This window comes from Ranitomeya imitator, chromosome 5 (assembly GCF_032444005.1).
Source record: "Ranitomeya imitator isolate aRanImi1 chromosome 5, aRanImi1.pri, whole genome shotgun sequence".
Lineage (NCBI taxonomy): Eukaryota > Metazoa > Chordata > Amphibia > Anura > Dendrobatidae > Ranitomeya > Ranitomeya imitator.
The window spans coordinates 523796511-523810081 of record NC_091286.1 but is presented as its reverse complement, the minus strand read 5'-3'; the positions used below and the strand labels follow the sequence as shown (position 1 = coordinate 523810081).

At 41.7% G+C, this 13571-nt stretch overlaps 1 protein-coding gene across 9 annotated transcripts in view; it reads right to left on the bottom strand.

The window, feature by feature from the left end:
• The window catches only part of DOCK10 (dedicator of cytokinesis 10), a 448273-nt gene that overhangs the window by 307238 nt on the left and 127464 nt on the right, over positions 1 to 13571 (bottom strand). For 8 of the 9 annotated variants that reach the window (XM_069727548.1, XM_069727554.1, XM_069727550.1 and 5 more), the window contains exon 1: positions 10934 to 11184. The exons of the other annotated variant lie outside the window; for it this stretch is intronic. In XM_069727548.1, the coding sequence (XP_069583649.1) occupies positions 10934 to 11095 (162 nt within the window). In that variant the 5' untranslated portion in view covers positions 11096 to 11184. Of the gene's footprint in view, positions 1 to 10933; positions 11185 to 13571 lie in introns of those variants that run through there. 9 annotated transcript variants of the gene reach the window in all.

Genomic DNA, 13571 nt, shown 5'->3' with positions numbered 1-13571 from the left:
TATGTTCTCCATCCGAGAAAATCAGTCCGATTATGCTACTCACACTTTGATCAGGATGTGATCAGAGAGTGATTTGATAGAGTGACTTGATTTCTTCCGATGTGGAGAATAAAAAAAACAGTGTTTCTCCATCTTCTCCATTCAGTCTGTCCATGAAAGTTGTTTCACACTCTGATATTATCCGAGTGCGGTCTGACTTTTTCACAGACCAATAGACTTGAATGACAGAGGGCGATCCATTTATCGGAGACAAATCGTGCATAATGCAATTTTTTTTGAGTGGTCAGAGGAAAAAAATCAGACATGTGCACAGCCTCATTGAATAACATTGGTCTGAGTGCAATACAATGTTTTGGCAGATTGCACGCGGACTGAACCTGCGGTCATCTCTGCACAAAACCTTACAACAGGGGTGGGGAACCTCAGGCCCCAGGGCTATTTACTGCCCTTCATGACCTTTTATCAGGCCCCCGAACAGATTTTCAGGGACCGCATTCTTGGGCAGGGAAGTGTATTTTGATTGCCACCAGCTCTTTAATTTCATCTTGCTCTGTTAGCACACACACACACAGTGCTCACTACTGAACACTGAAGGGCATGCAATGAAAGATTACGTCCTGACACCAGTGCCAGAGTCAGGATGCACGTGAGTGGAGTTTGTACGGCCCCCGAAGGATGGTATAAATATTTAAATGGCCCTTGGCAGAAAAAAGATTAACCACCCCTGGCTTATAGGAATACATTAAATCCATGTTGAAGGCATCTGAAGTCTCCAACTAATAGTCTACCATATTCCATAAGAAATCTGAGGTATACGTTGGTTTATTTTCTTTCTTCAGTATCTTTAGTTTCCCATCAGACATATGAAGCCCCAATATGGCACTGCATCTGATGCCTTATAGTTTATACTGTACATTCCAACACACCAACACTACTAATACTCATGCTTTTCATAATGACACTCAGACAGTTGTTCATCCGTTTGTGAAAACATATCCAGGATGATAAATTGATGGATCACTGGGTGTCCCGCTGCGGAGATGCCCAGTGATCAAATGTTGTAGAGCCAGCTGAAAAATGGGATATTCTTTGTAACTGATCGCTGCCCCCCACATAATTCAACATGTACTCATAGGGAATTTAATGGGCTTTCCTAGTCAGACAATCACAATGTTATCAGTACTGACATTAGACAGTGGGATGCTCATAATGTGCAGTACTATGTGACGGTCTTAAGGTACCGTTACACTAAGCGACGCTGCAGCGATATAGACAACGAGCCGATCGCTGCAGCGTCGCTGTTTAGATCGCTAGGAGACGTCAAACACGGCAACAGCAGAACGATGCAGGAGCGATCCAGTGACGTACTTATCATTCTCACTGGTTGTTAGCTCCATGAAAAAACATTGAAGGCATTGTTGCTTTTGCTGTCAAACATGACGAATTACGCCGACCTGACGACCAAATAAAGTTCCGGACTTCTAGCTACGACCAGCGATGTCACAGCGGGAATCTGATCGCTGCTGCGTGTCAAACACAACGAGATCACTATCCAGGACGCTGCAACGTCACGGATCGTTGTCGTTCTCGTTCTAAAGTTGCTCAGTGTGAAGGTACCTTTACTCTACATACATTATTCATTATTTACTTCCGATAGTGTCCTAAGGTGGATGAGAACTGGGCGAGCAAGTCATAAGTCCTTGCAACCAGAGTAAACGTTTGTCTTCTAGACTTTGCTGAGAAGCTTTAACACAAGGTCCGATTGTCTTATCCACTTCTGTGTGTACAGTACCAACTCTACATTTCTGAACACATGATGCAGGGAAAATTTGATCATGAAGCTCCATAAAATGACAATGTAAGTATCCTCCCTCTCAGTGCTGTAGCCAGGAGAATAGTTATAGGGTATGTACACTTCACAACCATGAATTACTAAGTACGCAACATAAAGAGGAAAATGTATGCCCTCATCTAGCAAGGAATCTTGCTGAAAGGGAAACTGTCATCAGGTTTTTCTACACCAAACTAATACCATCTATGTAAAGGTACTGTAAGGTCTCGTGCACATGACTAGTTTCGGTCAGAGTTTGATCTGTTAAAACACAGGATGGCACTTGGACCGATGTAATTCAATGAGACCGTGCAGTCCAATTTTTCTTCTTTGACCAAGAGGTCCGAGGAAAAAAAAAACGCAGCATGCATGATTGGCCTATTATTATTGGATCACACTCAGCCATTCAAGTCTATGTGTCTGTAAAAAAAAAAAAATCAGACTGCACTCTGATGACATCAGTTGGCTGAACGAAAGGAGAAAATGGAGAATTTTATTCTCCATATCGGAGAAAAATGGTTCCCATTCTGATCAAACTGAGAAATGTATTGTTCAATTGTTATGCAAATGAGATAATCATGAAGGGGGCAAGCACTGCACTTACAGCTCTATTGCCCTTCATCCTTATCCATTCCGCCTGCCTCCGGTCAACGATTTACAATTTCCCTTCAGTGACAACCCTCACCCACCCATGATTTATTGCAAGCAGTGCACCGTCATTCCCCACGGAGGTATCAGCCTAAAAAGATCCTGATGAAGAAGACGATCAGCATTTGGCGGCGTCTGCTTTCTTTGCAGATCACGACCGACACTGACCGCTTTCTACACTTCTGCTACTTGTTTCTGCATCGGTCGTCCTAGTGAAGAAGAAGGCCGTGTCTGGCGTGGTTTGCAAACTTTGGGGTCAACTTTATTTAGGGATTTTTTACATGATGCTTGTTTGTTTCAACAGGTTTGGCCCCAGTGATCAGCACTGACAAGTTCTGCTGTAAAATCATACGTCCTTTAATAATCAATTTAACAACACACCACTATGGTTTCCAGTCACATTATGGCCAAGTCAGTGCCACTCCACCTGGCTTCACCCAAAGGCTTTTCAGCCAGCAGTTACTATCTGATACAATGAACCCACTATGTTAATCTAAGGATGGAAACAGAATAACACACACTGGAAGGTGAGTAATATTTAATGTCAGTAGTGAGTAATGTGACATTATCTGACATTTTTACTATGTGTATATTTTTCTTGCTGTCCTTAAGTAAAAATCTTGGGTGTCTGATTTCTTTTTCTTTTTTTTGACACTTGAGCACACTTTCTACCGCAATCTTCCACCATCATTACAGAAAGTTGATGGAGATAAATTCCTGGGTTGTGGTTTCCTGCAAATGACCTACACGTCACTGCCACCCACCAAAGAAGTGACCTCATCTGAATTATTCTGGACTTTTCTAAACCTTCTCATAATGATGCACAAGGAAAATTAAGTAAAAACTTCAGATCTTAGTTGACAAACGGCTAACTTGTGAAGGCAGTCAGAGTGAAGGTTAAATCATGGGTGGGCAAATAAATTTCCTGCGGGGACACATGAGAGACTGTGGCTGCTGTGGAAGGCTGAACCAATAGGCTAAAATGAATTCTGCTCAATATTAATATTATTATTATATTTATCATAAGATATTCATTATAATTATTATTTTATATTAACATTAATTGTAACACTTAATATTGAGCAAAATTATATAGGTTGTCCACTACATTTACATTAAAAATCTACCCTTAGGACAGGTCATCAATGTCTGATTAGTAGTGGGCCCGTCACCCGGCACCCCTGCCGATCAGCTGTTATCGGTGTCTGCAGCAGCAGTACATTCCCTGACAAAAGCTATGTCGCTTTTCCATGTTATGTAAATAAAAGCTTATAAACTGACGTTAAATTCATCCATTGGTTGTATAAATTATTCTTTTGAAAGCTGAAACCATCCGAAATGTGGTTTAGGTTAAGAAAATAAATTGGCATTAATGCAGAAATATTGATCAGTTAATGGACACAGAATGGTCAGATTTTGGCAAGACAAAAGTTTTGTTGCCTAGTCATATAATGCACCCAATCCTAGTTTACATCCTCACCTGTGCTCAGTAAATGATCGGTTAATTAGTGTGTATGAAAAGAAACCCAACACCCCAGACCTTCACTTGAACTGCAACTTGAGCTCTGACAACATGCCAAAAATCCACCCTGCGACCAAAGCCTGGATTATCAAGAGGCTGAAGACCAGATCCATTGCAGAGGTGGCTGGCACCTTTAAAGTATCTCAGCGTCAAGTACATAGAATTAAAAAAAGATTTGAAGAGAATGGAGATGTGTTTGACATGCCCAGGTCTGGCAGACCCCGCAAGACAACTGCTCAGGAGGAACGTTTGTTGGTTAGAAAATCCAAAGCAAGCCCCTCTTCCACTGCAGCAGAGTTCCAACAGGCCTGGTCACCTCAAGTCCCTGTGTCAACTAGAACAGTTTGTAGGATTCTGTCTCAAACTGGCCTCCATGGTTGAATCAGTGCCCAGAAGCCAGCACTAAACAAAAGGCAAATAAAAAACTGTGCGGCATTTGCAAAGTCCCACAGCCTGCTAAACAGATGGACACTGGAAAAGTGGCAGAAGGTGGATTTATCTGATGAATCTTCAGTAGAATTACACCACAGCCGCCGCAAATACTGCAGGAGACCTACTGGAGACCGTATGGATCCAAAATACACCCAGAAAAGTTAAATTTGGTGGTGGAGAGATCATGGTCTGGGGTTACATTCAGTATGGGGGTGTGCAAAACATTTGCAAGGTGGAAGGCAATATCAATAGCCTAAAATATCAAGAAGTATTAGCTACCTCTTATATTCCAAATCATAAAAGGGGTCAAATTCTGCAGCAGGATGGTGCTCCATCTCATACATCCATCTCTACAACAAAGTCCCTCCAGGCAAAAAAGATCAAGGTGCTCAAGGACTGGCTAGCCCAGTCACCAGACATGAACATCATTGAGCATGTTTGGGGTAGGATGAAAGAGGAAACTGAAGAATCTAGATGAACTCTGGGAGGCATGTAAAACTGCATTCTTTGCTATTCCTGATGACTTCATTTATAAATTGTATGAATCATTGTTGAACCGCATGGATGCAGTCCTTCAAGCTGATGGAAGTCATACAAAATATTAAATATGACTCTAATAGGACCACAACTTCATTCACCAATGTCTTGCAAAATATATTTGTATTTTAAATTAACTATTTGCTTGAATATCACATTACTTTCTGTGGGAGACAAAACTTTTGTCTTGCCAAAATCTGACCATTCTGTGCCCATTAACTGATCAATATTTCTGCATTGATGCCAATTTATTTTCTTAACCTAAACCACATTTCGGAGGGTTTCAGCTTTCAAAAGAACAATTTGTACAACCAATGGACGAATTTAACGTCAGGTTATAAGCTTTTATTTACAGAACATGGATAAGCGACATAACTTCTGAGTGTACTTATTTGCCGAGCCCCAACACAGCCCCCTACATACAGTATAAGCCCCCACACCTGGTCGTCTATTGGTTAGACAGAGACCTGGAGAGGCGTACAAGCCACAGTGTCTTGCACCCACTGGGAAATTTGGTGGAGGATCGGTGATAATCTGGGGATGCTTCAGCAAGGCTGGAATTGGGCAGGTTGTTCTTTGGGAAGGACGTATGAATCAAGCCACATACAAGGTTATCCTGGAAAAACAGTTGATTCCTTCTGCTCAGGCAAAGTTCCCCAACTCTGAGGACTGGTTTTTCCAGCAGGACAATGTGCCATGCCACACAGCTAGGTCAATCATGGTGTGGATGAAGGACCACCGCATCAAATCCCTGTAGTTGGTACAATTTTTCTGGGAGAAATACTTCAGTTTCTGGAATAATTGCAAGGGTTCCACGTTCATATACGTTTGGCCATGACTGTATATGATTGAAATTGCAGCACAAAGAAAAAAAGTAATAAAAACATTGAAATCACAGAATTCAAAGACATGTTAATGATATGCAAATTTATTATTTTTCCCACCAACAATTTTCCAAAATTTTTACAGAAAGTTAATGGAGATCTACCTTCTACAAACAAATTCTTGGTCAGTGGTTACCTAATTCCGTGCAACATGATCAAAAACACGCTGTCACCCACATATGAAGTAAGCTCATGTGTAATACTTTGGGGATTTAAAAAAAATGGAAAGAAAACTTAATACATGCACCTTTATGCCTTTGGAATGATATAAATAAGGTTATTAATGGCTGTCTGAAGAATATTCTGCTGTGCTGAATGCACTTTAACACACAAATCATCAAGATCCACTGCTGGCAGGCACCTTTGCAAATGCTGACCAATAACGTCACAGATGTGCTCTATGTTAGAAAATTTTGGAGATGCTGCAGTCTATGGTGGCACGTTTGGGCCATACAGACAGCTCATATTAGTGTGAGCAACATGCGACCTGACATTTTTGATTGAAGAAATATCTCCCGGGACACTTTAGAGTGTAAGTGTATGTATTTCTGCATGTGGCGCTCATACTCAATACTGAATAAATCGAGATGCTCTGAAAATGTTTCCATTATTTGATCATTTGCATATCATTTGCACAGTGAATTCCTCCAGAGTACCTTCCACATGCATAGTATGAAGACCTTACTGTATCCCACCTTAACTCCCCTGGCAAAGTTTGGTGACCTCAACACAGTATGATCTCCGAACTGTGACCCCCACACAGCCCTAAATTCAGTATAATGGGCCTACATGCAGTATAATGGCCCCATACCTCACCACACTATATAATGGCTCCCACTAGCCCTCCAAACGGTATATAACCCCCACATAGTATGATGGACCCCACACAAATCTTTATAATGTATTATTGCATGCATACAGTATAATGCCCCCACATAGCCCTCTATAAAGTATAAAGGCTCCCACATAGCCCTACAAACATTATAATGTCCCCAAAATAGCTTTCCAAATAGTATAATGCCCTCACATAGCCCTCCAAATATTACAATGGCCCCTACATAGCCCTCCAAATATTATAACAGACCTCACACAGCCCTTCATATAATAGAATGGACCCCTAAGTCCTCCACATTGTATACTGCACACCATAATTCTCCATATAGTATATTGTACCCCATAGTCCTCCATGTAGTATAATGCACTCCCCACAGTCCTCCATATAGTATAATACCCTCCCATAGTCATCCATATAGTATAATGTATCCCATAGTCCTGCGGATAGTATAATGCACCCCCATAGTCTTCCATATAGTGCAATGAACTCCCCTTAGCCCTCCATATAGTATAATGTACACCCTTAATCCTCCATATAGTATGATGTACTCCCCATAGTCCTCTATATAGTATAATGGAGTACCCATAATCCTACATATAGTATAATGCACTGCATAGTCCTGCATAAAGTATAATGCACTCCCATAGTCCTCCATATAGTACAATGAACATCACATAGTGCACCATATAGTATAATGCACCCCCATGGTCCTCCATGTAGTATAGTACATTTCCCAAGCTCCTATAAGTAGTCTAATGAATTCTCCATAGTCCTCCATATAGTATAATGAACTCTACATAGTCCTCCCTACAGTATATTGGACTCCCCATAGCCGTCTACACAATATTATGGCCACCACAATGTACTCATTGATTTAAAAAACAAACAACAATACTCACCTCTCCTCCTTGTTCACCCACTGCTCCATTCTCTGCAGCGAGCTCTCTGCAGCACCGGACGTCTCAGTGAAGTGAGCACCATGTAGTGACATCATCATGACTGCGACACTGAGACATCGGATGCTGAGAAAGAATAATGAAGGAGGAAGCGTCAGCTGGCGCTCCCTCTTTCATCATTGCTTTGAAAATTTGCACATGTGATAACAGGAAGGGGAGGGGGCTAATGCCGTCACTGTCACCAGGCCCTCCCCGCCTCATGGGCCCCATAGCAGCTGCGGTATGCCACAGTCCCTTGAAGACAAAGCCTGTCAGTGTGCTTTAATGGACATACAGATGTCATGAAGAGGGTTTAAACATTATTGGTTAAAATGGAGTGTCACTCTGTAAGAGCCACCATGTAATACCATGTCCACCACAAAAGGTGACCATCAATGGCCCCAATATCAGCTCTTTGCTGCATTCATAAAAGGATCTTTTTTAATTGTTATGGCTAATTAATGTATGATAGGCCATGAAGCTGAATTACTTTCTCATCCAATGTCTAAAAGAGCTTCATGATGAAAACCGTGGTTTGTTGTAATGATTATAAAATCCTACTAATTTCATATAATATGCATCCCAAGATTGAAATACTCCTCAATGAAAAGGTGAAATTAGACAACAGTCGGAAAATGAGCATAAGAAAATTAGCTCTTAAATCCACCAATGTAAACATGGCAGCGATCACTTGACGAATGAGCAAATAAATGGATTATTTATGATGGTAAAAAAAATCATCGTTAACGGCAACACATCACCCTGAGAAAAACAGGCTAACAGGACATATGGGACTGAATGGTCATTCAATGATCGTTGTGTTCCAATTAGTAATTCATCAGCCTCCTGTGCAAACAGGCCAGTGACTGAGCACCAATCAATATCAGCCTTCCCAAATAAACTTTAATGAGGTGGTCTGAAATACAAATTAATTTTCATCCTACATCCCTATCTATTTGATACCATAATGTAAACCATTTTCTAATATACTTTAATTAACAATCCCCCATCCTTCCCTCTCTACACTAACTTCATTTCTTTACAACTTCCCCATTGATGATGAATCATTTGAGAATGCCAGAGATACTCAATAGAAGTGTCATCAGGGGGCAGAGGCTGCGATCACAGTTTCGTTTCACGGCTGAGCACTTAGTTCCTTCTTTGTCACTACGTGATGTGCACAAAGACAGTTCCTCTGTTCCCAGCTCAAATCAGTAATAACAAGCTGGCAACAGAGCGCACTGTCAGTACATGTTGTTATACAAATACAGAGACCACCGTCGCCCACACAAGTGACTATTTCAAATCATCCTTTTAAACTTAAAGAGTGACCACGTTAAAAGTGACCAGTTTTTGCTCATATTTTATTCCTGCTGCTTTTTTTTTTTTTACATCTGCAATACGTTTCCTGGAGCATTTTTAATTTTTAATGTCTTTACAAGGAGCGGTGCTCATAGGGTAATAATGCTGAGCAGCCTAGAGACATACCTCCAAGGTAAAGTCCATAAATGCTAGTGTCAAACAAAAAGGCTCATATCTCTAGAACAATTTGTTTGGCAGATTTAAAAATAATAATAAAAAAAAATTCTGGTGACAGGTCCACTTTAAAGGGAACGTGTCACCCCCAAAATCGATGGTGAGGAAAGCTCACCGTCATCAGGGGCTTATCTACAGCATTCTGTAATGCTGTAGATAAGCCGCCGATGTTACCTGAAATAGGAGAAAAAGACGTTATATTATACTCACCCAGGGGCGGTCCCGCTGCGGTCTGGTCAAATGGGTGTCTCAGGTTCACTCCGGCACCTCCCATCTTCATTCCATGACGTCCTCTTCTGGTCTTCACGCTGCGGCTCTGGCGCAGGCGTACTTTGTCTGCCCTGTTGAGGGCAGAGGAAAGTACTGCAGTGCGCAGGCGCCGGAAAGGTCAGAGATGCCCGGCGCCTGCGCACTGCAGTACTTTGCTCTGCCCTCAACAGGACAAAGTACGCCTGCGCCGAAACCGCAGCGTGAAGACCAGAAGAGGACGTCATGGAATGAAGATAGGAGGTGCCGGAGCGGACCTGAGACACCCATCGGAGCGGACCTGAGACACCCATTGGAGCAGGACCGCCCCTGGGTGAGTATAATCTAACGTCTTTTTCTCCTCTTTCAGGTAACATCGGCGGCTTATCTACAGCATTACAGAATGCTGTAGATAAGCCCCTGATGACGGTGAGCTTACCTCACCATCGATTTTGGGGGTGACAGGTTCCCTTTAAATTAAGTCAGTCATAAATATGACCTTCTATAAATGTGTCTCTGAGTTTTCCATAGTGATCATGGGGATAGAGATTTTTCTAGCTTCGGTATGAGTAATGCTACCAAAGAATACAAGTGGAATGGGCCAATAACAGATGATAATAGATTGCACTAATATGCTCATCAGATGGTAATGCAGTAAGCTTTAGGATTAGTACTCCTTTAAGTAATTTTTTAACAAATAAGCAAAAACTCAGCGTCTCAGACCTTCAATTGGGCTATTCAGTATACAGGATACTCTGTTTTACAAGTCTTGTATGGGCCTAGGGAAGAAGGTTCTGTGGTTCTAGGAACGGCCATTGAGCCAATTTTTATTGGCCAGCTTGTCAACACGAGTCTAAACGCCAACACCAACATCGATCCTGTAAAAGAAGACGATCCTGTATTTTGCTCCAGATGTCCACTGCTGCTCTAATGTACGTACAGACAAGAAGTATATTATAATGATGACCATTGTGCCCATACAATAAACCTTTACAAATCCCATACCGCACTGATCTTATCTTCATTCTTCAATTCTACTTAATGCCCAGAGCAAAAGTGCCCATGAATATTTACCAGCCGGCTACATTGGAACAAACATTGCTTGCCACAGGCCATCCATGAAAATGTCACATATTGCAAAATACCACTTTTATACCCCGTTGCCTACAGTTAATAAGATGATCATTTGAATATAATTTTCATTATGATAGAACATAACAAATAATTGCGCTTTGTACTACCGCGATCTGTCATGCATGCTACAAGGCTTGTGCCCGTATCTGTCACCCCCAACACATCACTCATCAGTAAGACATAGACATCTAAGCAGCAATCAGAAGTCACATCATGCAGCAGCAAATGATAGTCGTCGCGTTACATAATGTATAGACGGCGTAGTATCGGCATCACAATATATCACAATAATACTAAACTAGGCAAAAATCAGAAGGGATTAATCCCCCATGTTATACATGGCACAGCTGGATCTGGATACATAATCCCGCAGTTTGCAGAGGCATACTCTACCATTATGATCAGAGTTCTCGGTCTGCTTATTTCATCCACATCATCCTGTAGCACAATTTCATGTGACAGATCTTCTTGTTGTCTGGTGCAAATGTGAGGACAGCTCCTCTGTACCACGGAGCGAAAGGCTTGGAGCAGAACAATGCTGGCAGCACAGCCCATATCTGCATCCTGAAGCCCACAGAATAACTTCTATGTAGATGCTATGTTTGGACAACAGTGGCTCCTTGTCCCTGGAAGCAGCCTACACTGCAGATGTAGCCAGCAGGCTCTCCAATCAGTTCCTGCTGCCCGGATCATCTGATCACAACTAAATAGCTTGGATGCAGCTAAAGGAAAAGACTCCATCCACTGTAACTGAACACTTGCACAGACATTAGGGCAGGAGGCAGCCTCCAAATTATTCTGGAATCGAAAGAACACCGAGCTTTCCCGTTTCCAAAGAAAAGACTTGCATTTTCATGCTTCGATTAAAATCATCTGTTCAAATAATGCTTTCATGTATCGGAAAACGAAAAATCAGGAAAATGTCTTATTTTATATAAAGCAACGGAGAATAGCAAATGTTAAAATCTCTGTGTTATTGCTAAACATGAGCGGTCCTTCGAGACTGTGATTTTGGGGGATTTAAAAATGCCCCGACAGTGACGCTGTAGGGGTATGTTCACAGATGGCCAGTTTGTTACAGAAAATTCTGGAACTGTAAAATTTTTCTTTGCCATAAATGTGAATATTATGAATGTGCAAACATTTCAACAAGAATAGATTTTAAGGTGCCGATTCGTCACTTTAATTGGTGCCTTTGTTTAAGTGTTCCTTTTTTAATTCGGCTGTGTTTTTTTTAGGCATTACAGGTCCTTCTCAAAAAATTAGCATATAGTGTTAAATGTCATTATTTACCATAATGTAATGATTACAATTAAACTTTCATATATTATAGATTCATTATCCACCAACTGAAATTTGTCAGGTCTTTTATTGTTTTAATACTGATGATTTTGGCATACAACTCCTGATAACCCAAAAAACCTGTCTCAATAAATTAGCATATCAAGAAAAGGTTCTCTAAACGACCTATTACCCTAATCTTCTGAATCAACTAATTAACTCTAAACACATGCAAAAGATACCTGAGACTTTTATAAACTCCCTGCCTGGTTCATTACTCAAAACCCCCATCATGGGTAAGACTAGCGACCTGACAGATGTCAAGAAGGCCATCATTGACACCCTCAAGCAAGAGGGTAAGACCCAGAAAGAAATTTCTCAACAAATAGGCTGTTCCCAGAGTGCTGTATCAAGGCACCTCAATGGTAAGTCTGTTGGAAGGAAACAATGTGGCAGAAAACGCTGTACAACGAGAAGAGGAGACCGGACCCTGAGGAAGATTGTGGAGAAGGACCGATTCCAGACCTTGGGGAACCTGAGGAAGCAGTGGACTGAGTCTGGTGTGGAAACATCCAGAGCCACCGTGCACAGGCGTGTGCAGGAAATGGGCTACAGGTGCCGCATTCCCCAGGTAAAGCCACTTTTGAACCATAAACAGCGGCAGAGGCGCCTGACCTGGGCTACAGAGAAGCAGCACTGGACTGTTGCTAAGTGGTCCCAAGTACTTTTTTCTGATGAAAGCAAATTTTGCATGTCATTCGGAAATCAAGGTGCCAGAGTCTGGAGGAAGACTGGGGAGAAGGAAATGCCAAAATGCCTGAAGTCCAGTGTCAAGTACCCACAGTCAGTGATGGTGTGGGGTGCCATGTCAGCTGCTGGTTTTGGTCCACTGTGTTTCATCAAGGGCAGGGTCAATGCAGCTAGCTATCAGGAGATTTTGGAGCACTTCATGCTTCCATCGGCTGAAATGCTTTATGGAGATGAAGATTTCATTTTTCAGCACGACCTGGCACCTGCTCACAGTGCCAAAACCACTGGTAAATGGTTTACTGACCATGGTATTACTGTGCTCAATTGGCCTGCCAACTCTCCTGACCTGAACCCCATAGAGAATCTGTGGGATATTGTGAAGAGAAAGTTGAGAGACGCAAGACCCAACACTCTGGATGAGCTTAAGGCCGCTATTGAAGCATCCTGGGCCTCCATAACATCTCAGCAGTGTCACAGGCTGATTGCCTCCATGCCACGCCGCATTGAAGCAGTCATTTCTGCCAAAGGATTCCCGACCAAGTATTGAGTGCATAACTGAACATTATTATTTGTTGGTTTTTTTGTTTGTTATTAAAAAACACTTTTATTTGATTGGATGGGTGAAATATGCTAATTTATTGAGACAGGTTTTTTGGGTTATCAGGAGTTGTATGCCAAAATCATCAGTATTAAAACAATAAAAGACCTGACAAATTTCAGTTGGTGGATAATGAATCTATAATATATGAAAGTTTAATTGTAATCATTACATTATGGTAAATAATGAAATTTAACACTATATGCTAATTTTTTGAGAAGGACCTGTATTTTGTTTCTTTTAAAGTTGTGCCACTTTCTTGTATTGCTTGATCATTTGGGAGTGGTTAGGTTGTGCCATGATATTTTTGGCTTATGCCAGATTCGCGCAGATCATGGTCCACACACGTAACACAATGCACCATCTGGTGGTGGGCCAACCAAACTTAAAGGGGTATTCCCA